Genomic DNA, 22,318 nt, shown 5'->3' on the forward strand with positions numbered 1-22,318 from the left:
GATGTCCGCAGACCGTCGTTGCTTGGGTAGAGCTAGAGCTACTGTGCAAGAGAGGTGTTGAGATGTCTTGTTCCCTGGGAGACTACCTATTTTGTTCGCAGACGACGTGGAGATTATCCTTGGATGATAGGTTGAGAGCACGACGCAAAGGATCCCGAGCGAGAATTGCAGCAATGGTAGTCCATGGACGGCAAAGAGTCCCAGCACGAGTGTGCAAGTCTTAGTTGAGGCGGTGGGCGAAGGCCCAAAGACTTGAGAGTTGACAAAAGAAGAAATAGAAATCACATTGAAGTGTCTCACTACGGCCAGCGTTTGTGGCCATTTTGCCATTTCCAATTTTCATCTCCCACAACCCCGAAAAATTTGCGCCCACTGTTCGATGACTTCCTGCGCCGCTCGTGTGATCCCCCAAGTGCCAGCCATTGCCTGGACTTGAGAGTGGAACATGTTCATCTCAGAAGACAGCTTCCGCAGTGTAGTTATGCCGCATGCTCGCGCAGATGTCCCTGCCAGGAAGTTGATAGTTTCAATGGACCGGATATCGAGCGTCGTCGAAGAGTGCACCGGTTTTGACAGATCCTCATAGAGAACAGCCCAATCGATCTGCACTGGCACGTGTAAGCTGCGTGATTCGGCGGCCAGAAAGGCGGCTACAACTGTGGCAGCGGAGAACATGGTGAACGGTGTGTGGATGGAATATGCTTCGCCAAAGGAGAGCCGTTGCGCGAGCTCCCTGATCTCCAAGGCGTGAAGGATGGCTCGTCGGGCGTCTGTGGCATGCACCCACGCCCTTAAATCAAACAGGTTCCGCCCCTTTTCGAGCTCTTTTGGTGGCAGATGGAACAGCTCTGCAATTAATTGAGATGGCCCGACTTCCTCGCACAGTCGTCGAACATCCGCCGACATGCTCAGGCACACAGAGTGCCACCGCAGTAGCAGCTCTACCCCCGAATCCGACCCGTCGAAATGGTGATATTTGAGGTTCAGTAAAGCAGCAAAGATTTCACTTTTGCTTATTGCGCCGATCGTGTCTTCTCCACCGTCAGCCTCGCGAAGTATGAGACTCTGGAGGCATTCAAGCACAACACGAATGCCGAGTTTGGATATTGGTCTCCTGATGGTATCAACATCACCGCGAAAGAGCGCTCGGACATATTCGCGGACTGTGAGCTGGCTATGACGGTTACAATCCGACATTTCCTTAATCCACGCATCTGGCGAAGCAGCGTTGAATGCAGCTGAGGAGGTCGGAAGCGATAGTGGGTTCGCCTCATGCCGGAGAAGAGTCGGATGGTGGTAGAATTGTGAGGATAGTCCGTCGATAACATACTGCCAAAGTAGTCCCCTCAATTGTGTCTCTCCTGCAGCCCACTTCTGCCATGCGGCAAGCTTCTCTGCGTTGGGAGCCGTCAGTGAAGGGACTACAATGCCACGATAAGAGTCGATGCTAAAGAGGCCACAATCGCGGGCCCAAACAGAGCCAAGTCCTCTGGCACTATGGCTCATTTTCCGAATGCGTGAGTTCCTACACACAAGTGCATACGTTGCACCTAACGAACAACTGAGTACGAGTTGCACCCCATCGTTCCCATCGTGAGGTCCCCGGCAGGTCAAAAGCTGCTCCCAAGCGTTGGCCATAACGGCATGAGAGATTAAGTAAAGTGAGTCAGCCTGCCATAATCCAGGTCAGTCCGGCATTTTTAAAGGAGAAATCTCGAGGAAGGGTTATGATGAGCACTGCGACAACTTACCTCGTAGGTTGGACCAGGAAGGAAACAAGACCCTAAAGAGAGGATATGAAGGAGAGAGGTCGTGTTGCATTCCCGCGGGTTAAACGTTGGCCTATGTATGATGGGCACCACGTCAAGGTGGTGACGAAAGAAGAGGTCCAGGCAATCCTCGAAGAATATTGAAGCCGCGTTCTCGCTTTCCAACACTACCAAAGACTCTGGTAGGCTTTGGATGACTCTATTCATGGCCTGCACTGCTTTACGTCCAGCTTCTGCGGAACCCTGAAGCCAGTCGCTATCCGGATTGGCTTGCGCAGAACCCTGTAAAACGCCGAGGGAACTTTGTGGTCTAGAGAAACCACTGGTAGATGCGGCTGTGGGAGTGGCAAGCAGTATTTTGAACAAATCATCGTCATTAAAGTTCCAGTCAAAGTCGTCGCGATAGTTCAAAGCATTTCTACCGGCATCATTGGATGCAGCAGTATCAGCAGCTGCTGTTGCATTCGAGGCTCTTGTAGAATTATGAACTCTATCAGGAGAGGAGATTGGGTGAGTCTGGCATAGTTGCATCGATTCCTGGGCGAGGCCAAAGCCTGTTGATGGGTCTGTCCCGGCTAAGGAGGAGGATAGCAATGACGTCGCAGTTCCGAATCTCTGGTCCTGCTCACCGAATCTGGCATTCTCGGTTGTTTGAGTGCGGTGTGTACGGATATGTCGCAGTAGTGAATCTTGTCTCCCAAACCGACGCGTGCATATGTCGCAAATGAATGGTTTGAGGCCGAGGTGTCCTCGTTCATGGCGCGCAAGGTGCTCGCCCTTGGTGAAGACGGCCGAACAGCCGTCTTGTTTGCAAAAGAATCTCCGTTCCGACATCCCTTTCTAAACGAAGACAGTAGAAGTGTATTACTGACCAGGTTGACAAGGAGAAAAAGCCAGTCGAGGCGCCCCCGGGCACAGAGTTCACCCTCCTCCCGAGCGGGGGTGACGCAGCCCCGGATCTTCCCCACAATCGGCTTCAGGTCCACCCATTTAAACCGCGAGGTTGCTCAAACGTATTGTACCCTTCAGGTCTGGTACTGCACGACTGCGCTTCGCGGTGGATGTGAAGACGAGCCAGAAGATATCGTTTGTAGAGAGGCGCAGAACGAGCGCGGAGAGAGAGGCTGAACCGATACGATTAACTGTAACGTAGCGGGGAGAGAATCTATTTGATAGAGATAACGGGGGGCTGTTCGTCCTTTATTCTTTCTTCTCCACGCAAAAGCAGAAAACTTCTACGACCTCGCTTCTGCTGGCTTCGTACTCTCCAACCTCGCAAGAAAGTCCTTCAGATACGCACTGTCGACCCATTCGACAATGTCATCGATCAAGTCGCCGGTCTCGTTCATCGTCAAGATCCAGTGGTAGTCGTTCTCATACGGTCCGGCGTCCGTTTCCGCGTGGCATTGCAAGTGTAAGAAGACCTTGCGTTTCTCGACATCAACCATCGTTTCATCATCGTCAGCAACGAACAGCTTGAAATTCCGAAAGATGCCGAGCATAGGGGCCATGAACTCCCTGAATTGGGCGTTGTTCAGGTTCATGTTGCCGTGGGATTTGGGACCGGTGCGGTGAATACATGTTGGGCTTCGCACCGAGAGGATGGCGTCGAGTGAGAAGGCTTTGTAAGCATCGAAGAACCTGTCGACGGTAGCCAGGAGATCGGCACGGGTGGGTGCCATGTGTTTCGACTCTTAAAGAGTTTGTAAATTGCTCTCTCTTCTTGCCCAACTGAACAAGGGATGGATCAATGCAATGCTGACAGGAAGAAAGTTCGTAACTTCTGCAAAGACAATCGACTGTATGAGGTCGACCTGGCTTACAGCTACTCTCCGCTACTCAGGATAAAAGTCAGCAGAGAGTGGACATATATGTGGTTGTGGATGTTGCCCCACGAGAAGGCCAATGTTGGCACCGGCACAGGCTTTTTCCAACGACGGCCCAGACAGACCGGAATTCGAGGATCCCCAAGGAAGTGTCTCCGTGGCAGCAATGAAGACTTCTCTATTACGCAGGACGGACCAGTGAGGGGTTGTTCGGCGACCCGAAAAGGGGCATTATGGGGGAAATGAGGAAAGGCGCAAGGCTGACCAATAGCATCGGTCCATCAAATCTGCGAGAGAGTCAGGCATCTAGTGAGCCATCCACCCTCCCGAGAACTCTTTCAAAATTACACGTAGCACCAGCGAGCAGCATTATTTTCTTGTACAATCGGTAAGGTGAAAGTGAAACCATCGCGCCGGGGACTTGTTGTCTCCCCTGCGCTCGTCTCAAACTGCGAGGACCAACTACTTAGAACCTCGAAACATCCCGGCCAAACACCTTGACCGCCAACCACTGGATAGGCACAAGAAACTTATTCCGCCAGCTCAGCGTCATGGTCAAATAGGCGCCTCTCCAGACAAGGAAAGCAATCCATCCCTTCAACCCCTTCGCCATACCCTCGCGACTTGTATGCGGTCCCTGCAAAACGGCCTTCGCACCACCCACATAGGTCAACACCCCGAGATTTCTGAACGTGAACCCGGGGGCCTTGTCAAACTCCTCTGCGGTCTCAAACTTGTTCAGCGTCTTCCCCAGCCACAGGGCCTCTTGGTTCGCGACCTGCGCCGTCGCCGGTAATGGACCCGAGATCAGTTTTGCAGTGTCTCCGAGCGCAAAGACGTCTTTCATATATGCTTTCGCGGTCGCCTTCACCTCAGCACTGCCCTTTTCACCATCCTCGGCATTCTGCGTATTCAGAGTCACGTGGAAGTGATCGTCGACCAACAGCACGCCGGTTTTGGGATCTCGTGTGATCATCCACTGCTGCTCTGTCGGATTCTCCATCTGTCCCTCGGTCATCACCGCGCTGCTGACAGGATATTTGCGAACGTTATGCAACGCCTTGGCCACCATAGGGTTATTCATGTTTCCCGTACTCCACACGCACATACCTATACCCACGTCCCCTTCCTCCTTTGTGCGAATGGTATACACTCTCCCCTTCGGCTGCTTGTCCTGGTTCTTCCTCGCCTCCTCGTCGTTCGGGAAACCCCTTCTTAGTTCTTCGACATGGTGACTCGTCTTGATCTCAATGTTCTGCCGCTGATACTGCTTCACAGCGTAGTCGGCCAGTGCAGCGTCAAACATGGGCAAGACCTTTGGTGCAACATCGTACAGGCTGATGCGAATGTACTTCATCAAGCCAGGATGTATCTTTGACAGATCCTGGCGAATGAGGTCAGACAGGCACGCGGCAAACTCCATACCGGTTGGACCTCCGCCGACGATGGCGAAATGCAACAGACAGCGCTTCGTCTCCTCGGGGATGTTCGGCAGGCGCGCGAGTTCGAAGAGCTCGAGGATCCGCTTTCGAATGGCCCTCGCGTCACCCACGTCCTTTTGGAAATACGCATTCTCGCGGACCCCCGGCGTGCCGAATGTCTGGCTGTACGCCCCGACGGCGATGACGAGCTTGTCATACGCGATGGGAAATGTAGGGACAGGGTGCTTGCCCGTACCGCCGAGACGGACCGCCTTGTCCGATTCCCGAAAGAAACCTACTTCGGTCTTTTGCTCGTTGGGCTCGCGGGGACCCGTGAGGGCGTGGCCGACATCTGGGTCCAGAACGGACGGTTCCACCGTTACCGTCTTGTTCGAAAAATCCAGGTCGTCTGCCCACGCCTGGACGTACTCGACGGAAGATCGTCTCCCGCGAACCGATTCAAGTACGTTGCGAGACTCGAGCGTACCGACTGCCGTGTCGTTCAATAGCGGAGTGAAGACAAAGTATGAACGTGGCGAAACCACCACCACGCGATATTTTCTTGGGTCGAGGCGTCGCGCCAGTACGAAGCCTGTGATGCATTGATGGATGAGCATGCGAGAGGAACCAAATGCGAGGAAAGGGAAAGGGAAAGGGAAAGGGAGGAGAGACACACCAGCCCAACCACTGCCCAAGATCACGACCTTTTCTCTCCTATCGTTCACGTCGGCTTCCTCCTGTCCATGCGTACGAGCATCCGGGGCTGCATCAGCGAAGTACTGTCTCACGCCCACGCCTTTCAATCGTCCAAGTTGATAGCCAGCACTGCCCCTTGCACTGCCGCCTGATACTCTCGTCTGGGAGTGCGAAGTAATCTTGACGGCCGGTGTAGCTGTAGCTGTAGCTGTTGTCCCATACCCTCGCTTGCTCCGGCAGTGGCCACAGCAATACTGATTCTGTTGTTCTTGTTGGCGTTGCAACCCACTACTCACTGCTCTCCATGCCACCCGTCCACTGTGAGTGGTCCTTGGAGATCGGTGACCTGCGACACCAACAAGGCGACCCCCGAGCTTCGGCAGGTCCATATGTATCATGGGCGTGCCGAATAGCAATGCAGTATCTCCAGTGTATCTATACAAAGTACCAGGAACAGGAGTAAAGAATACGCTAGTCTCCTATCGTCGCACAATCCGGTCTGTAGGTACAAGAAAGGATGGATCCCTGGGTGCATGATACAGAACGGCCACACCCTCCCATAGAAGTCCTTCATACAGAGGTCTCAGGTCGTCCATGCGTCATACTAATCATTTGAGAAAATTACCTGTGTGTCATAATGCGCCTTGGTGCCGTATTTCCTGCCCTCCTGGCCGCCGCCTCCTGGCGTCCCGCGTCCGTCCTCATGCGGCACCGTGTCAACATTCGGGTGCGCGGATATGACAAGCGGACGGTGACCACAACGCCTCGCGTCATTGCTCTCATACCTGCAGAGCCAGTCCTTTACCATTTTCCCTAGCGACGACGATCCACCCACCATCCGGCGGGCTGAGGGACGAAGGACGAGGGACGAGTGGAACAAGGATACGAGTCCGAGTGCGAGCACGTCCAACTCAGAGCGCTTTGCTATACATCCATATAAACAAGATTCCGTAATCTTCCGATGCCTAGATTTATTAGTCAACTATACAACCAGCTTCATCGCCACCCACTACTACGAGGTAAATACGATGATGAACCGTCGAGACGCCTAAGGAACAAGCGGGGGCACCAGGAAGCAAACCCTGAAGAAAGCTCAGAACGGATGTGTTTGCTCATATTGAATATTTCGTATATCTGCCCTTTGCTGATTGTCCCTACTGTCAGGCTTGTCGTGTGCCATGCTTCCAATCCAGATCAGATGTGCCGCTTTGTACTCGACTCTGAGCTGCAGCATCGAAGCCCATACATGAGACAACAGATCTCTGGAAGCATTACAAAAACACAAAGCCTTGTGCGCACCGATTGCGCCTTCAACTTTCATGACTTCGCCGCTCCGTACACTTGACGCAGCTCGATCTCCAAGCCATTTCAACGCTTAGTCCAACAACCAAAACTCTGAGCAAGCAATTTTCCTAGAATCGCCCCTGGTGCCACCCTAGGAAACCACTGTGACCGCCCAGACCATGAACGCCGTATTATCATGCCACGCTTGCAAATAACGAGTGACAAGCTAAATGCTGCATTGATGTCGTCACCAATCGTCCCAACCAAAAAGAAAACATAGAAAAGGTATTATGTGCAACGAAGGGAAACTGTCCTGGTCCCGTACTTGAGGCGTTATCTTTCCCCTTTCTGCCAGGAGTTCAGATATGCCATTAAACCAACCCCTATCAGAACAACCCCTAGCATGGACACGTACGGCGCCGACTGAGCAAGCGAGTCACCATTGCGATTCTTCTCTTCAAGAACTGTGACCACCGCACGTTCGAGATGCTCAGGCAGCCTTGGCCCTCGGACATGTCCATTAGCATACGGTTGCTTCTTAATGGGGGACCGAGTCCTGGATACGCTGTCTCCGTCTCGGGAACGGTCACTGCCATCGTCACCATCCCCTCTCGGTTGTCTGGTGGTCTTGCGAGGTGATTCATCGGCATCGGCGTTCTCTTGCCGCAGCTTTTCGATCATTTCAGCCAGGCTTTTTCTGGCACTGGCTGCATCGGCTTCAGCGGTCTCAGCACGCCTCTGGTACTGATCGACGTCTGATTTTAGCCTTTGCATGTCTCCAAGAACTTGATCAAGATGCTGCTGGAGCGCTTTCGCCTTCTCCTCGGCAGTTCCATCCGCATTGGTCGATATCGTCGTTTCAAAATCCTTGGTGTCCGGAGAAGTTGGATTTACTTCCGTCTCTACTTGTTCCTCCACTGCCGTTACAGGTCGAGCTGCGGCATGAAGTTCCAGTTGTCGTGCCCGGTCTTCAGCCTCTTCTCGTGCGATGCGTTCTTGTTTAAGCATATCTTCCAATTGTTTGACTTTGGCCCCCTGTGAGTCAAGCTCCTTTTTGGCAATTGATAATGCCTCGATCAAGGAGAGCATCTGGCTGTTTTGAGTATTTGTGGGAGAATGAGAGGTATTATTGGGTGGCTTCGCCGTATCGGCCCGTTTTAAGAGATTAGTAAAAGACGTGGTAACTGGACTTGCTTTGGCGGAGTCTGGTTTCTCTGGCAAGGGTTGCTGTGGTGGAGGAGCTGGGGGGTCGGCAAACCGGGCCAAATGATCTAACTTCGAAGTTTTCGACCTTCCATTGGAATGTCTTTGTGAGCCTGGTTCCTTTGTCGGCGGCTGAGTTTTCGGAGCAGCGTCATCTACGAGGGTGACTAATGAATGCAGGAATGTACTGGCTTGTTGTAGCTCTTCTGCTTGTTCTCGTGCCGCTCGCATTTCATGCTAATTTTGTTAGATATTTGTTGCACTTTGAGGAGATCTTCACTTACGGATAGAGACTTGACCAATTGTTCGACGTTTAGAGGTGCTCCCCAGAAGTTCATCTGACGTTGCTGGGCGGCGGAGCTCATCTGACTACCAGCAACACTCGGTGGTGCGGTTAGGCGTCCATTCGAAATCTGCGCACCAGGTCTGCCACGGCTCATTGGTGAGCTGACTGGCGATGGTAACAGTGGATGGGACGGGTCCAGGTCACCAAAACTTAGGTCCAGGACATTGCTGGTGGTCCCTGGCAGACCAACATATTCGACCTTGGCGGAGACCTTGTGATGTACAATGGTCTTTTGGTCCTCGCTCACGATATCAATGCCCAGTTCCAAGGTGTCATGTTGACGAAGCTCGTGCGGCTCGGATTCCCGGTTTTCTGGAGACAATCGTTGCCCGTTAACAAACGTGCCGTTAGAAGACTTAACATCCCTGATCCAGACTTTTCCATTCCGGTCGGCCCAGACCTCGGCATGTTGTCGGGATAACACTTTTGAATCAAAGTATCCATTGACGGGTGTAGGAACTGTTTTCGCATTTGTTTGCCGCCCAATTCGGAGCACCTCTGGGAAGAACGGGAGATTGATCTGTTTTCTTTCGAAAGTGCCATTCATCGGCAAGAGCGCGAGTATTGCCGCGGGCTCCGCAGCAGATTGCCCATTAACGACTCTCATTCCATTCGTTTGAGCGACAGAGTTTTGGCTCGGTAGAGCAGGCTGAATTGCATTTTTCCCGGTAAGAGATGTTCCTATAGCCGTTTGTAAAGATCCGTTGGCGCGCGCAGTGGAAATACTCGACGTTGGATCGGCTTTGCTGACAGGCCAAAAGCCTCCTCTTGCTTTCTTCTTCGCCCCATGTGCTTGCTCGCCACTGAGATCGTTTTGCGTAAGAGTTACAGTTGAGCCGGTCGAACTTGTGGACGAAAGAGATGAAGACGAACTACTTCGGTGGACAGTTTTGCGCTGGGGCATGAATATCCGTGATACTTCGTCCGTGCTCATGGCAGAAAACCCCCCTCCAGTGTTTCCTGCACCATTCCAGTTCAGCCTAGGTATGTTTTGGAAATTTGGTGGTGATGCCACCGCGGTCGTCATGAGGAGAGTGTGGGGGTGGAGGATGAGATAGCCCAAAGATTTATCGATCTGGCCCGCCTCTTCAACAAAATTGTCTGGACAGAGCAAGCAAACAATATAGGATCTGGTTGAGACGCAGCAAAGGACTTGTGTTGTTTGAAGTCGTCATGTGGTGGGCTCGGGACTCGAAAATCGTAGCAGGTCTGAGGGTATGATTGCGTCAATCGATTTCGTGCCTGTGCGGCAGGCTGAGCATGTAGTAGAGGAGGCAGACGGCGATGCTCAATTGATTAAAGATGTCCACAGATCGCTCTTGATAAGATTTTGAAGATATTCGACTTCTTCTGCGCAGTGAAAGAGGAGTCGGGGGTCTGACCGGAAGCAGTTACGGAGGAGCCAGTTGGGGTCCGGGGATCAAGAGACGGAGAGCATCAGGATAAATCGGTCATGCGAGGACAGAATGTGAGATCTGGTCACATTTGCTGGTTGTCTCGTGGTCGGGCAGGCTGTATTGTCCTTTTGAAATTGTCTGTGAGATGGGGCTCGTGTCTCCAGGACATGTTCAGATGGACACTTGAGAGATGCAACAGGCTTAGCGCCTCGGCCGTGAATAAAAAAGTCACTGTCTGACAGACGCCACTGCCCATTTCATGCATTTAATCTCAGAAATAAATTCTTGTCTGACGGCGATTCTTTACTGGCGCTAAGCACCACGAGGAGGTGGAATTCTAAGCGCGCATCGGCCATTCGGCGAGAGACTCTTCGGCTTGACTTGAGGCCCTCACATCGCATTGATTTCAACTGCTGTAACGCACGCAAGTGCATCTCTCACCAGGAAAATTGAGCCATAGCTTGAGAAGGCACTGACAAAATGCCTCCTATGCCACCTTCAGCTCAGAGGCATGGCCCAACTTGGTTCGATAAGCGTAGGCAACCCAGCACAGCCTTGTTGAGAATGTGGACTGACCATTTCCAGTGAAAATGGGAGCCCTAATGGGAGGAAGTAAGTCTACCACCATCGCCATTTCATGAACCGGAAATAAAGCAGACTAACATGATGTAGCTGTTGGTGGAATAATGGGGTTCATCTATGGTAAGTTGCCATGCGCCTCATGCGAGAGTTCAAAGACCTGGACTAACAGTCCAATTCAGGCACCGTCACAATCTTCCAATACGGCGCAGGTCATGCCGGCGTGATGAGAACATTGGGAAAATACATTGTAGGGTCAGGAGCTACATTCAGGTGTGCACTCACAAGTCATTTTATTATATTCCCAGCTAATCAGGTGGTAGTGTCTTCATGGGCATTGGCAGTCTCATCCGAACCGACTCTCCTCAAATGGCAGCTTCAGTATGGGCACGATCGAGACATCCTCCTCTGGTACACCCCCGGCGCGATCGACCCCATTTTCAGCGATGATGGCTTGCGACAAAGCCCTGAGCGCTGACTGCTCCACACGATGATGTACATAAATGACATTCGGATTTGGAAAAGTTGGGCATAGCTAAGCGATACCCATGAAATAATAATGTTGATTAGATGCCATGCTATCGAATAAAGCTTCAATGGATGGACTTTACGAAAGGGCGGAATGCCACACGCTCCCAGTAAATCTGGTAAAACTCCTTTGTCCGCTAGGGAAATACTAAGTAGATTCTCGTTACGCTTGAGAAATTGTTGCTAGAACTCCAACTCGTCCCAAGCCTTGCAATGTACAATCGCAACCTGCTGTTGGGCTGTGCTTGACAAAATTGTGCGCGTCAAACCTGGCGTCATGGTATGGCGGCATCCATATGTTGACAACAAGCCTCATAAGCGTTGGTACCGGGTTCATAGTCATTGGTATGGCGGTCGGGTTGCGCGGGACCCTGCATGGACACGGGACCCTGCATGGACATCGCGTGCTGTTATATAGAAAAAGAATACTAATCTTTTTTGCGTGATAGATCTCTTGGAAGGGTTATCTGAGGCGCAGATGTACATAGCTGTGCACACAGGACGAGCCACGCAGTTCCAACCGGTGAGGTTTTTGTGTTCCGTCAGCTTGCGGCGAGAGCTCAGCCAGATATTAAAACCCATAATAAGAAGAATATCTGACAGTGTTAGCACCATAACAGCTCACTGACAATATGTCCACTCACCATCAGCACACCAAACATTTTCGCTACAAGCCATCTGTTCCCCTGGACCCGGTTCCAATACTTCAAAAGTTCTCGTTGGGCACCCTGGACATTATCCACTACGTCCTCGGTGTTTGCATCTATTCGTTGAAGCATCTCACCCTGTTCCGAAACCATACTTGCAAGTTGCCCGAATATCCCTCCCAACTCGTTGATTGTGCGTTCGATGGCTTCGATGGCTTGGCCCCGTTCTTGAATGTACATGTTTGCCGGTTGTGCTTCTTCCATAAGTAAAAGCTGATGATCGGACTGGGGTCCGTTCCGCATCAGTGTCGATGTGTTGGAAGGCTCCAGACTCAAAAGATCCTGTGTCGAGGTTTGCGGCGTTCTCTGATGACTTCCATTCTGATATAACGGCGATTCTGACCGGGTTTCGTCCAAGTGTGATTGTGAACGCGCCGAGACTGACGAGACAAAATTCTCCGTCCTGGATCTTGACGCCTGGATATTCTTCGTGCGGACTTCCAACACATCCTTGAAATTCGCAGCAACGTCGGTCACTTTGTTCTGGAGCAGGAGTACAACGTTCTTGTTATGTTGCCCTTCTTGGTCTGCGGATCGTGGGAGTGAGGCGGTGGGGTGTTGTGACTGCGTCAGTTGCTGCAGCGCAGAAATTTGAGAGTTCAGGTTGGCAAGGTCTTGCTTGATAACGTATGTCAACTCGGAAATTTCCACAGGCCGATCATCGAAAATTGCCTTTCTCTTCGCAAGCTGGGCGAGTCTTTCTAGCTTTCCCATAGTGGCTGTAATGCCACGACCAATTTGGGCGGCGTTGCGAGCGAACTCGGACCGAGTGCTCCTTGGAGGACCATTGGGTGTCCCGTTTGCTTCTCTTTTCTGGCCTTCGCTCAGTAGCGACTGTCTTTGAGGCCCCCCCTTCGTGGCGGACTGTCGCTTCTGCGCTTGGGCTAGGATAGTGCGGAACTCATTGGTTCGGTCTTGTATCGAGGTGGACACCATTGTGATGCAGATAAATGTCTCTGCGCCTGCGCAGGGAGGCGGAATACGGAACGATGTCGGGACTTCTGGAACTAGTCGAAGAGCGAGGGCATATCACGAAAGGTGATGTTGGAACTCCGTAGCGGCTGGGATCGAGATTGTTTGGTCTATGAAGTTGATAGTATTACACGGCCGGTCGCTAATCAAAGCCGGCAGAGAAACAGGGAAGGATATGTACAGAATCGCGAAGAGTGTAGTGCAGTGACGGAGGAAACCCTGGTGCGGTGGTGGCTGCGGCCGGAAAGTTTTAATAAAGTACGGATACAAATTAATTGTACAGGGTGTTTCAAGCAGCCGAAAGCGTCGAGTGACAAGCGCCAGGGCGGAAACGAGAACGTGGAGATTTGAGAGGTGGCCGATTGCGCCGCCACACTGCGCTGCACCAGCCACACGGACCAACCTCACTAACCCACTCACCCACTAGCACCAGTCCCGGGGAGCCCTAGTGGCCTAGTGAGCCCTAAATCCACTAGTTGCTTTAGGCCTTGTTCCCGCCTAAAGCGCCCAATGGCTCGGGGCTCCTAGGCTGACCTTGTGGTTATGGGCCACTTTCCGGCACCTCATACAGACCCGGGGCCTCGCAAGGCTGGCGAGGTCTGGGTGTTGCCATTGAAGCAGATGCGCGATGGTGTCCTGGAAGACCTGGGTAGGATGTGCTAGTATGGATATATCCTAAGACGTTTCCTCAGGTGGCATCCCCCTCAGCAGTATTCTTACATCCCTACCTGAATCATCAGCGAGCTATCCAACTTTGCAATGCCCTTTGTGCTCTGCAGATGTGGCGCAGCAAATGACGCGCATCGATCTGCAATGCGTCGTCAGGCAGGAATCTTGAATAGTGGTGGCTAGTTCGAACTCATCCTCCTCGTCTGAGTGCACAGCACCAGCTTCTTTGCTAGCTTCATTCTCTCATTCTTCAAATCCTACTTTTTTAACGTGTTATTGCTATCATAACGATCCACGGTTGGGGCCTCTTTCCTTGCAGTTGGCTCCCATTCCATTGCGCGACGCATATCACTCCGAAACCACCCCTGCGCAGACCACGCTGTCCGCTGTCTGCTTATTCCCGCTTGCGCGTCCGTCGCGGTCCCAGGTCATAAATCCTAGCTGCATTGTCTCACTGGCCAATTGGCTCAAGAGGGCGACTCTGTGAATCTTCAGTCACTAAGCGCATGGTCCTACGAGATGCGCCAAATCATGCGCTGAGTCCAGATTGCCTCCTTCAAATTGACTCTCCGGCAATTTCACCATGGCCGCTCCAGGCCAGTACTCCTCGATCAAAACCAACGTTGGTAGAACAGTAACAAAGAAGTGGAAGAATGCAAATAAAATAAGCTATGATGGCGACGATTGGGGGGACGAAGATGAATATGAGGAACCTGTCCCCGTTTCTGCAGGCAATCCAAGGCATCCTGCCTGGGGACAACAGCCAAACATACACCCTTCAAATCGAAGCGTGACCAATCCCTCTCCTTCGCGCGGCGGTGGACGACTGTCATTTGATCGCGACGACGAGAGACGGACGTTCTCCTCGGGTGCGTTTGAGTCAGCATACCCTACCACGCAAAGGTCGCCTTTTCCTGAGCCCCAGCATGATTATGAGGATACTCCATTCCCAAACTATAATGGACCTCCGCCTCTGCGAGTTGATACACATGGACAAGGTCCGATGCCCCCGGGGTTTCGACCAGGCTCAAGAGGGCGTAACTTTCAGCCGTATGAAGAGGCTCCCTTTTCTGCGCCGGGCACTTATCCACCTTCACAAAGGTCTGGTTCGAGCAATCGACCTCCGCCTATCGACCCATATCAAAGACACGACAGTCCCATGAGACCAGGCAGTCGAGGGTCAACGACATCAAGTAGACAATTTCCACCTCGGAAGCAGAGCTTAACACAGCAAGCTCCTCCTTCGCTTGATCACTTGCGGCCCAATCAACCAGTCAATGCCCCGACTTCAGATGCGGTAGAGCCTGATGACAGTAGACCTATACCAGTCTTTGTTCGACCCTCAGACATTTACAAGCGCATGGAAGAAGAGAAGGAGAAAGCACGCAAATCGCAGGACTCTTCCCACCGTCCGAGTATTGATGCCACTACCGGCCCAGTAAGAGGCGAGTTTGTTGATGCGCCACCTCCACGTCTCGACTTTCAAGCCCGCACGACCGGCGCTGCCCAGACACCAGTCGAGGAAATAGACAATAAGCGTCGCCTGAAACCGAACACTCTTGACACAGTCCCGGAAAGGAAGAGTGAGTACGGCTTCGACAATCTGATGAGTCAAGCCGACAAACCTCAATCTCCTGCGACTGATTCACCGATTACTTCCGCACAGCCTAAAGAGACTCCAGCTGTCGGTGTTACGAGACGACCAACTGACGCCTCATCGGTCTCAAACTACACGGACCGACCAGACCCGATTTCGGCGTCAACAATCTCGCGCAACGTCTCCGTAGGCGAGCGCGCATTCGAGCACATACCTCAAGACCATTCTCGCCCAACTTTCGATCTTCCTCCCATAAATCGAATTTCTGATTTTGGCATAGACCTTAGTCCACAGAGTGCCGATAGCCATGGAGTTGCTTCTGGTAGAACTGAGCCTACGACAGGCCTGCAGTCACCGAACTCAAATGCTTCGCAGACCGTTGAGCCGCATTCTTTGCAGCATCAACCCTCACTTGGCTACAGATCCATGGTCCAACAAGCATTCGAACAGAGTGAGAGTCAACCCGAACTTTCCCCAACGTCGGCTTCGGACACTATCGACCGGTCAAACAGCGATGCAACTACGGATATTAGTCCGATCATTACACGTCAGAACTTACCCATTGCCAACCCTCACGTAGTTCCTCCATTAGTCGGTGGAGGGGCACATGGCCATTCACGACAGACATCGGATGTAACTGTCAAAGCATATGAACCTGGCTCACCTGATATCGATCTAGCTTCTCCTGGGCCTGTGCGTACAGGTTATCGCAGGGATATTACTCCCCCGAGCCGAGACAACAGCCCGGCGAGAAGACCGTTGAGTATCGAGCGCTCTACCCCCATTCAGCCACAGCAAGGGTTCGTCGAAAGTGTACGCGAAAAAGACGTTGTTCCAGACGATGCGAAACGGGCGAGTTCGCCACCCGAGAAACCCCTCCCACAACCGCCTGCGACTCAAGAAGCTATCAGGGACACTGATTCTCCGATCCCTGAGCGCACAACGTCAGATGAATGGCAGGAATGGCAGGCTCATAAGAAACAGTTCAACCAGCAAGCTGGCTTTCCTGACAGCGGGCCGGCCACTCCGTACGCACCTTCGCCGCTGCAACGCTCAGAAACACCTGCCAAGGGTACTGTGAGAGATTTGGCCGAGAGACTAGAAACTCAGTCAGGAAGATCGACCCCAAGCAATACTGGCTCTCAGGTAACATCACCTGTGACTGAACAGACACGACCCTCCGTTCAATCTCGAAACGAGAGCTTCCGACCTCCGATTCCTGGAGGCTGGCAGTCGTTTACCTCAACCGCTGGAGCTGATCAGTCGGCCCCCCGCATAGATGGGCCCTCGTCTGGAGATGCTCCCTCTCATACCGATCCACCGTTCGTACCATCACGAATGGACAGCACTGATAGCATACCTACCGCTAAAGCTCCCGCTAATCGTTCTGACGAAGACGGTGGAATCAAGGGCAAAGCATTCGCTGCAGCCGCTTCTGCTGGCACTGCTTTAGCTCATTCTCTTGCTGGTCGTAGGCTCAGTGAACGCACAGAAGACTCGAAAGCTCCTTCAGAAGAGTCGAGCGAGAATGAATGGGACGCCTCAAGCACCGATAGCAAAGCTGAATCGAAGATCGTTGATGGCTCTTTGGAACCAGCTATTGACCAATCTCCAGAGCATGAGACCCCCAAAGCTCCTAGAATATCTCCAGATAAGCCTTCATCTTCCCCTGAGCCTTCGAAAGAGGAGAACTCCAGCGATGCTGAAGTCGTGGAGCCCGAAGACAGCTACGTGCCAGCACCTCTGCGTACGAGTCGGAACCTTTCTGACTCCTCAAACCCTAGACCAAGAGTGCCTGGTCTGGTGTTGCATCAAGAATCGCCCACAACAGCTGACAACGAACGGTTGGAAGAGGAAATCGCAAAGAGCTTGACCCCTAAGAGTTCAGCATATTATGGAGAAGTGACAGCTCAAGACAACGGTGCCAGTGCCATGAGATCGACAAGTTCAGACTCAACGCCGTTGAAATCAGCCGCAGATCCATCCACAAGCGCAGCTTATGGTTCTCAAAACCTGTCTACTCTAGCGAATATTGGATCATCATTGGCAGGTGCAATTGCGCCTGCGCCAATCGGAGAGCCCTCCTCAGGCAGACCATCACCTTTACTGTCGCCGGTCTCAACCCAAGCTATGAAACGCCATTCTCCCAGTCCGGAACTCCCATCAGAACCGGGGCTGGATCAACGTTTCCAGCAAGACTCGAGAATGCCTTCGGAAGAAACGCCAGAGCAATTGCACGTGTCAAAATCGGCACAACTAGATCGAACCAGACCCTCAGGCTTTGATGCATCGCAATCACTTTGGAGTGGCTCACCTTCACAGCAAGCAGATCCTATTGCCACATCGGTGTCAGTGCCCCACGCAGAGCCCGAAAGCCAGCCTAGGCCAGACTCCCAAGCAATTCCTCATTCGCAATCTGCACCTCCACAACAGCCAAACGAGGTCGGGCATAGCATGCAGAAAGATACCATCGGCGAAGCGGGCTCCCAGGCTTTGCAGCCTGATATGTTGGACCGGACTCTACCTCAGCATGCAGTCCAAGAAGCCTCTTCTGAGCCTAGACCTTTTCTCAAGCAGCGGTTTTCGTGGGAGACAGGTAGCGAAGAAACTCCTACAGCGGTAACCCCCAAGCAATCGGCTGCGACGCTTTCGACCACTTCACCAGCTACTATCAAAACCGAATTACCACCGCCCTCTGGTGCCGCAGAAGCTTCTCGGCGCGGATCAACCGAGGAGGCTGGTCCTGGTTCCCACACTGTTACTCTGCAAGACTCAGACAGCAAAGTACAATCTCCTCTGCCAATGGAGCCAAGCACGCTTCAGGCCACGATGCACTCACCACCCATCGGCTCTCGTCCTAGCGAGACGTTCAACACTCGACCATCTCAGACCCAACTCTCAGCTAAAGCACCGGGGTCAACAACAGTGTCCCTCCGTGATATCATGAGCCTTGAGTCCCCTCAAGCACGCATCAAGGCCTACGGTGAAACCAGGACCGCGTATGCTACTTCTGATGGTCAACTAGAGAACTGGCTGCTATCAATGCAAAATCCGGAGCATGCAGAAATTTTCGCGATGAGTGGGCGGGAATTCCAGGACGCTAGTGAAGCGATGTCCTACAAACCATTCCCCAGAAGAATCTTGACAGACTCTGCTGGAGCCAGACACATGCAAGAGGACGGCAAGAGGTTGATGATAAAAGCGGGAAAGTTTGGTGGGAAAGCAGGAATTGCCGCCAAGGGCTTGTTTGCAAAAGGGAAAGAGAAGATGCGCCATGTCAGCCATGGAGAAAAGGTACCTTAGTCGATCTATTTCTTTCCGTTCTATTCTCGTTTTTTCCTCTTCTATCACTTGATAGTTTCTGCTTCATTCACGGTGGAAATGCAAGGAATTTTACGAAGAGGGACCCAGAAGCCGGCTCCATTCAGCAATGCTGCTCGCATTTTCGATTCCATATAGTAATGACAAAGAGACTTCTTTCGGCTCTTCTTTTTGAACTGTCTGTTGACGCCTTTCTCTTCTAGGGTCCTACACCTTCGTCAGAACGGCAAAAACCCGCGGGTCCCGTTTCGTCGCTTTCCCTAGACGAGCCCAAACCGACCGAAGAGAGCCGTATCCCCGTGCAGAGGAATTCAACAATGCTCGATGATCCGCCGCAACTACCACTAACCATTTCTTCGCCAGCGTCCCCGTCGGATTGGTTCTCAGGCCCGATACTGGCGAATGCTTCGATTGATCAAGCAGTTCCGGCAACTCCATCGAGTCCCGCGATTTCTGCCATGGACAGTGATCAGGGAGAGAACGGGCATCAGAACGGGAGTGGCCCAAGCCGTTCAATCAGCCAGGTGACGCGACCAACGGCTGAACATTCTCCTGTGGAAGCTCCTCACCTTCATCGAAGCATCGCAGATCAGCTCGTTGACCAAAGTCGTTCTTCCTCTGTAGAAGATGAGTCAACCGTCGCTAGGCTTGCGCCGCCACGCCCAATTAGTGATCAAGCAAATAGTTCTCAACAGTCTGGAGATGGAGGTCTACTTGTTCCACAAGACAGACGGAGATCCGTCGTTTCTGCAATTTCTAGTGCAAGTCGGGGTTCGGGATCAGTTGTGTCCCAAGCTCATTCACGACCGAGCATTTCCCCTGCCGATGCAGAAGAGGTCTTCGATGTCGAACCAATGAAAGGACAGCCTGGATCTCAATTGCAACCATCAGCACTCAATGACTTTGACGATGTACAGTGGAGATCTTCTCCGGCAGGTGAGGCCGAGTCACCTCGAAACGACACGCCTCCGCCAGGAATCGACGAGCCTTACGTACCTTTGGATATAGATGTTGATTCTGAAGCCATCCGACGTGCACAGGCAGGAGAAGAGAAGCCGGAAATGACGGGAGAACAGGGGAGTGAAGGAGAACGCAATATTGCATCTAATTTACCCGGGCATCATCGTCCATTCTCGTTCTCAGGCATCGAAGACATCGATGGTCACCACTCGCCGCCATGGCATTCTTCACTACCCATGAGCCCAGTCAGCCAAACATTCAGCAACTCGTCTCTCAACAAAGAGATGTCCCAAGTCAGTGTTGACGAGGTTGTTAATCAAGCGGATGCCGTTTCGGGACAGAGACAGTCAAGATCCTATTCACGACCGTTCGGAGTCGATCCTAACGTGCGGAACCATCCTGCACTTAGGGTTCAAGAGGTTCAACCCGAGCAACCGATGAATAGAGTACATATGTACTCCTCTGAAAGCCCCCTGCCAAGCGCAAGACGACCCCAGGAGGAAATGGAAAGGTTGCGGCAACAGAGGGAGATGTACCAGCATGGACATGGACGACCAGTCAGCACCGAGGTCGAGCAAGGTGGCAATGGAGAGTTCCGTATTGCAGGACCATACATCCAGGAATACAGATCCCCAAAGCCTGTAACGGCACCAAGAATTGGACGAAGTCCAGTACAAGTGGAAGCCAGCGGCCAACCCATGCCCGGTGCGAGGGTTTCTTCTTATCCCGGACAAAATTCATTAGGGGCTGAACAAGGACAGCAGCAGTTGCAGCCGAGCAGATTGTCTGTTGTTGGAGGCACTGACGATCCTCGCCGTTTGCCCGATCAATACGCACCACACCAGCACCAACGTAGCTATGGATACGAATCAGCTCCTATGCGCGAGCAGTCGTATGATATGGAACCCGAGTCCGAGCACGGACATCAACCGCAATACCATCCAGCACCGCAACCTCCATCTCAGCTGCCTATTCAAGAAAGCACGTATGCGCAAAATCAGCGCCAGTCCATGCCGCCACCCTCGGTACCTGCTCCGAAAGAGGATCTTCCTCCTCAACCGTCGAGCGGCAAGACAGGCATGTTTGGGAGCATCTTCGGAGTCAAGGGGCGAAACAAGCTTCAGAAAATAAGCCGCTCTGAGTCGCGTACCGACGAGAGAGATGCCTACGGCCAGAAAAAGGAGAAACGAGCTAGTCTCTTCCGGCGCAATAGTCGTCACGACAGTATCTCGTCCAAGCGGAGCAGTCAATACGGTGAACATGACCAATCCAGTCACCTCACGCAAGTTCCATCGCACCCTACCGCCGGCAGGAGACTTTCGCGAGACGCATTGACGACGCCCGAGCCCAAAGAACTGAACCCAGTATCCGAAACTGGAAAGAAGAAACGCTTTTCGGGGTTAGGTGGACGAATCTTCAAGACCGGCGGGGCCAAAGATTCCACAAGAGCAAACTCTGCACCTATCGATTCAACTTCAGCGAAACGAACGTCGACACAAAACCTTGAGCAGCAGATTCGTGCTCAGACATTCATGTCGCCGCAATCCTATTCACAATATTCGAGTGCGGGTATGCAAGGATACTCCTATGCTGAGGACGCTGCTGGGCAACTTCAATACCCTTCGGCATCAGCATCGAACATGGGCATGACAACAACTTATCCGGGACCAGGAGCATATCAGCATCAGCAGCAACCATTTCCCGGTATGTATGAGAGGAATATGGTCTCGCTACCACCGCAGTCACAGCAACAGTTTACGGGTTATGACTTTGGTTTACCTGGTACATCAGCACATCAAGGCCTCCACGAGCGTGAACGTGAACGACCTTCGCCCTTGCGGATCGATACGAGCGGTACTCCAAACCAAAGTGGTTTTCGCTATGGTGGTAGTGGTAACCCCGTCACGACGGCACCCATTCAGACATTTCCTCAGCGAGATCCAAATTTCTCGCGGGGGGTAAGACCAGAATACGCGGCAGGTCCCACGAGTGAGGGTGCGGGTGCTAGTGTCATGAGTAGAGGTGGTGCAATAAGCCCACCAGCTGCCGGAGTAGCCAGGACAGTCAGTCCAGCCTTCGGTGGTGTTTCTGCTTCTATTTCTCCGTCTGCCTCCCAGCCTCGAGAAGACAGCAGAGCACATGCTATGAATCTCCATAAACGATCACGATCACCGAGATTGGGCCGACGGCCGTCCAGCGAGGATCTGGATGCAGAGAGGCGTGCGCAAAATGGAGGAGTTAGTGTCGACCACAGGGGCAGTGCTGGCCGGGGGCTGGTGGACAAGTTGGGTACGTTTAGTAGTAAACGCATCAGTCCTGTCGGTGGTGTTCCCAGAGATGAAAGTGAGCAGGAGAGGCCTTTCAATATTACGGTACCTGGGTTGGATGAAGGTGAGGATAGTTCGGGACAACAACGAAGCAGCAAACCCGGTGTTTCTTCAACTATGAGAGAGCGAGTGGAAGGTGGTGCTGCGAGAAGCGACACACCAATCAGTGTCGAGTCCGGGTCGAATGTCAGGTTATCCTCAGCTGCGTCTCCGCCGGCAAAGGGAGACGGGCTTGAGCGAGGAGTTAGTTTGATGGAGAGTGACAAGGACAGGGACAAGAACAAGAACAAGACTGCGAAAGACCGATCTGGTGGAGTCATTGCAGAGTTACCTGGAAGTCACGCTGAAGGGTACGAAAGTGACGAAGAGGTCCTTATGAGTGCAACTGCGTATCCAGGACAGGAATGGGTCCCTGTTGTTGTTGGAGATGGTAGATGGGATGATTGAGGTGATGTGGGATGGTGATGGGTTGTAAGATTCTACGTCGCCATATCATACGACGCCTTTCCTTTGGGTCCAGTTGTCCCCGACACCATGCTACATCACGGTGAATGGAGGCGCACCACAACAATACATACGTCCCGCCAGCTTGTATTTATCTCAGGGCTTTTTGCGGCCGGGTTGGGAGTTGTTGTTATACTTTGGGCGTTCGAGCAAGCGTTTTGCCTGTTCTGTCTACAGTTATTGGTTCTCATGACATGACTCTCTTTACCAAA

General features: G+C 52.5%; 8 protein-coding genes across 8 annotated transcripts; 3 read left to right on the forward strand and 5 right to left on the reverse strand.

Annotated features, from left to right (window-relative positions):
* Window positions 1–339: 339 nt before the first annotated feature.
* PV08_06412 (uncharacterized protein) lies at window positions 340–2,603 on the reverse strand (the record flags this gene model as incomplete). The annotated part of the gene is made up of 2 exons (XM_016380750.1): window positions 340–1,671; window positions 1,752–2,603. 2 exons carry the CDS (start codon window positions 2,601–2,603, stop codon window positions 340–342), a joined length of 2,184 nt encoding a protein of 727 aa, XP_016236577.1.
* Window positions 2,604–3,004: 401 nt separating this feature from the next.
* Window positions 3,005–3,451, reverse strand: PV08_06413 (uncharacterized protein; the record flags this gene model as incomplete). The annotated part of the gene is made up of 1 exon (XM_016380751.1): window positions 3,005–3,451. One exon carries the CDS (start codon window positions 3,449–3,451, stop codon window positions 3,005–3,007), a length of 447 nt encoding a protein of 148 aa, XP_016236578.1.
* A 610-nt stretch (window positions 3,452–4,061) lies between these two features.
* On the reverse strand, window positions 4,062–6,101 carry PV08_06414 (uncharacterized protein; the record flags this gene model as incomplete). The annotated part of the gene is made up of 2 exons (XM_016380752.1): window positions 4,062–5,608; window positions 5,693–6,101. 2 exons carry the CDS (start codon window positions 6,099–6,101, stop codon window positions 4,062–4,064), a joined length of 1,956 nt encoding a protein of 651 aa, XP_016236579.1.
* A 1,228-nt stretch (window positions 6,102–7,329) lies between these two features.
* On the reverse strand, window positions 7,330–9,572 carry PV08_06415 (uncharacterized protein; the record flags this gene model as incomplete). The annotated part of the gene is made up of 2 exons (XM_016380753.1): window positions 7,330–8,436; window positions 8,484–9,572. 2 exons carry the CDS (start codon window positions 9,570–9,572, stop codon window positions 7,330–7,332), a joined length of 2,196 nt encoding a protein of 731 aa, XP_016236580.1.
* An 850-nt stretch (window positions 9,573–10,422) lies between these two features.
* PV08_06416 (uncharacterized protein) lies at window positions 10,423–10,999 on the forward strand (the record flags this gene model as incomplete). The annotated part of the gene is made up of 5 exons (XM_016380754.1): window positions 10,423–10,477; window positions 10,528–10,554; window positions 10,615–10,644; window positions 10,704–10,796; window positions 10,845–10,999. 5 exons carry the CDS (start codon window positions 10,423–10,425, stop codon window positions 10,997–10,999), a joined length of 360 nt encoding a protein of 119 aa, XP_016236581.1.
* A 610-nt stretch (window positions 11,000–11,609) lies between these two features.
* PV08_06417 (uncharacterized protein) lies at window positions 11,610–12,692 on the reverse strand (the record flags this gene model as incomplete). The annotated part of the gene is made up of 2 exons (XM_016380755.1): window positions 11,610–11,645; window positions 11,694–12,692. 2 exons carry the CDS (start codon window positions 12,690–12,692, stop codon window positions 11,610–11,612), a joined length of 1,035 nt encoding a protein of 344 aa, XP_016236582.1.
* A 1,288-nt stretch (window positions 12,693–13,980) lies between these two features.
* PV08_06418 (uncharacterized protein) lies at window positions 13,981–18,297 on the forward strand (the record flags this gene model as incomplete). Its single annotated transcript, XM_016380756.1, has 1 exon — window positions 13,981–18,297. One exon carries the CDS (start codon window positions 13,981–13,983, stop codon window positions 18,295–18,297), a length of 4,317 nt encoding a protein of 1,438 aa, XP_016236583.1.
* Window positions 18,298–18,632: 335 nt separating this feature from the next.
* PV08_06419 (uncharacterized protein) lies at window positions 18,633–22,049 on the forward strand (the record flags this gene model as incomplete). The annotated part of the gene is made up of 1 exon (XM_016380757.1): window positions 18,633–22,049. One exon carries the CDS (start codon window positions 18,633–18,635, stop codon window positions 22,047–22,049), a length of 3,417 nt encoding a protein of 1,138 aa, XP_016236584.1.
* Window positions 22,050–22,318: the final 269 nt, after the last annotated feature.

This window comes from Exophiala spinifera (assembly GCF_000836115.1).
Source record: "Exophiala spinifera strain CBS 89968 unplaced genomic scaffold supercont1.4, whole genome shotgun sequence".
In the NCBI taxonomy this organism is placed as follows: Eukaryota; Fungi; Ascomycota; class Eurotiomycetes; order Chaetothyriales; family Herpotrichiellaceae; genus Exophiala; species Exophiala spinifera.